At 40.8% G+C, this 1188-nt stretch overlaps 1 protein-coding gene across 1 annotated transcript; it reads left to right on the forward strand.

The window, feature by feature from the left end:
• Window positions 1–298: 298 nt before the first annotated feature.
• LOC110230539 (vacuolar iron transporter homolog 2-like) lies at window positions 299–1139 on the forward strand. Its single transcript, XM_021033864.1, has one exon. It carries the CDS (start codon window positions 456–458, stop codon window positions 1044–1046), a length of 591 nt encoding a protein of 196 aa, XP_020889523.1. The 5' UTR covers window positions 299–455; the 3' UTR covers window positions 1047–1139.
• The last annotated feature ends 49 nt before the right edge of the window (window positions 1140–1188 follow it).

Here is a 1188-nt window from a genome sequence, read left to right on the forward strand (position 1 = left end):
CGAACAAGCTACTGCTATTTTATTTTAAGAATGTAAATATCATTATAAAATCAAAAGTTTTGAGTTATTACATGATGCATAACTTAAAGATGGGATGAAACTATTAAATCGTTGTGTATGTCCTAAGAAACATTTTCTACAAAATTTGTGGAAAACTTTGCGACAGTATTACGAAGAATAATTAATATTGTTACAATTTTTTTTTACTTATATAGAGAAAATTTTGTGTCGTTATGCACCGACTGCAAACAAAAAAAATAATCTTTTGGACTTAACAAATTAATGGCCAAAAAAAGAAAAACAATTAGTGGTGATGATGATGCTCCACATATTGTCTCCACCAAGCCAAAAAGTAAACACAAAAATCTCCATAAATAGAACTGAGCCTAGGCGTGTGTTCTCCACACTTACTCGATTCTCTATATCTCAACAAAACAAAACATCATAAAGAAACAATGGATCAATTAGGTAGTAACACGAACATGGACATAGAGAAGGAGTCAACAACCTTCGATTACTCCAAACGTTCCCAATGGCTACGCGCCGCCGTGCTTGGAGCCAACGACGGTCTTGTCTCCACCGCATCGTTGATGATGGGAGTTGGCGCCGTGAAGCATGACGTCAAGGCAATGATTCTCTCCGGATTCGCAGGGATGGTGGCAGGAGCTTGTAGTATGGCCATCGGAGAGTTCGTCTCTGTTTACTCTCAGTACGATATAGAGGTGGCTCAAATGGAGAGAGACAGTGTGGAGATAGAGAAAGAGAAGCTTCCTAGTCCGATACAAGCGGCTGCTGCATCCGCTCTTGCGTTTTCGGCAGGTGCGATTGTGCCACTTTTGGCGGCTGCTTTTGTGAAAGAGTATAAAGTTAGGATCATTGCGGTTGTGGTGGCGGTTACGGTGGCTCTTATGGTTTCCGGGTGGTTAGGAGCGGCGCTAGGGAAAGCACCAGCGGTTAGGTCATCGGCTAGGGTTTCGTTTGGAGGGTGGTTAGCTATGGCGGTTACGTTTGGCTTGACTAAGCTTATTGGGTTATATGGATTGTGAATCGTTTGTGATGGTCTGATGGATGACATCTTTTTATAAATTCTTAATGCATGTAACTGTTGCCGATTCTATACTGGATTTCGGTTGGAAATACCTAAAACTTAACAGTATGTTTACGGTACGTGAACAAACTCTTTTACTT

This window comes from Arabidopsis lyrata, assembly GCF_000004255.2.
Source record: "Arabidopsis lyrata subsp. lyrata unplaced genomic scaffold ARALYscaffold_3, whole genome shotgun sequence".
Taxonomy (NCBI): Eukaryota; Viridiplantae; Streptophyta; class Magnoliopsida; order Brassicales; family Brassicaceae; genus Arabidopsis; species Arabidopsis lyrata.

What these genes read in the sequence shown, in the direction of transcription:
- LOC110230539 (XM_021033864.1), top strand. Translation starts at nt 456, where the DNA reads ATGGATCAATTAGGTAGTAACACGAACATGGACATAGAGAAGGAGTCA.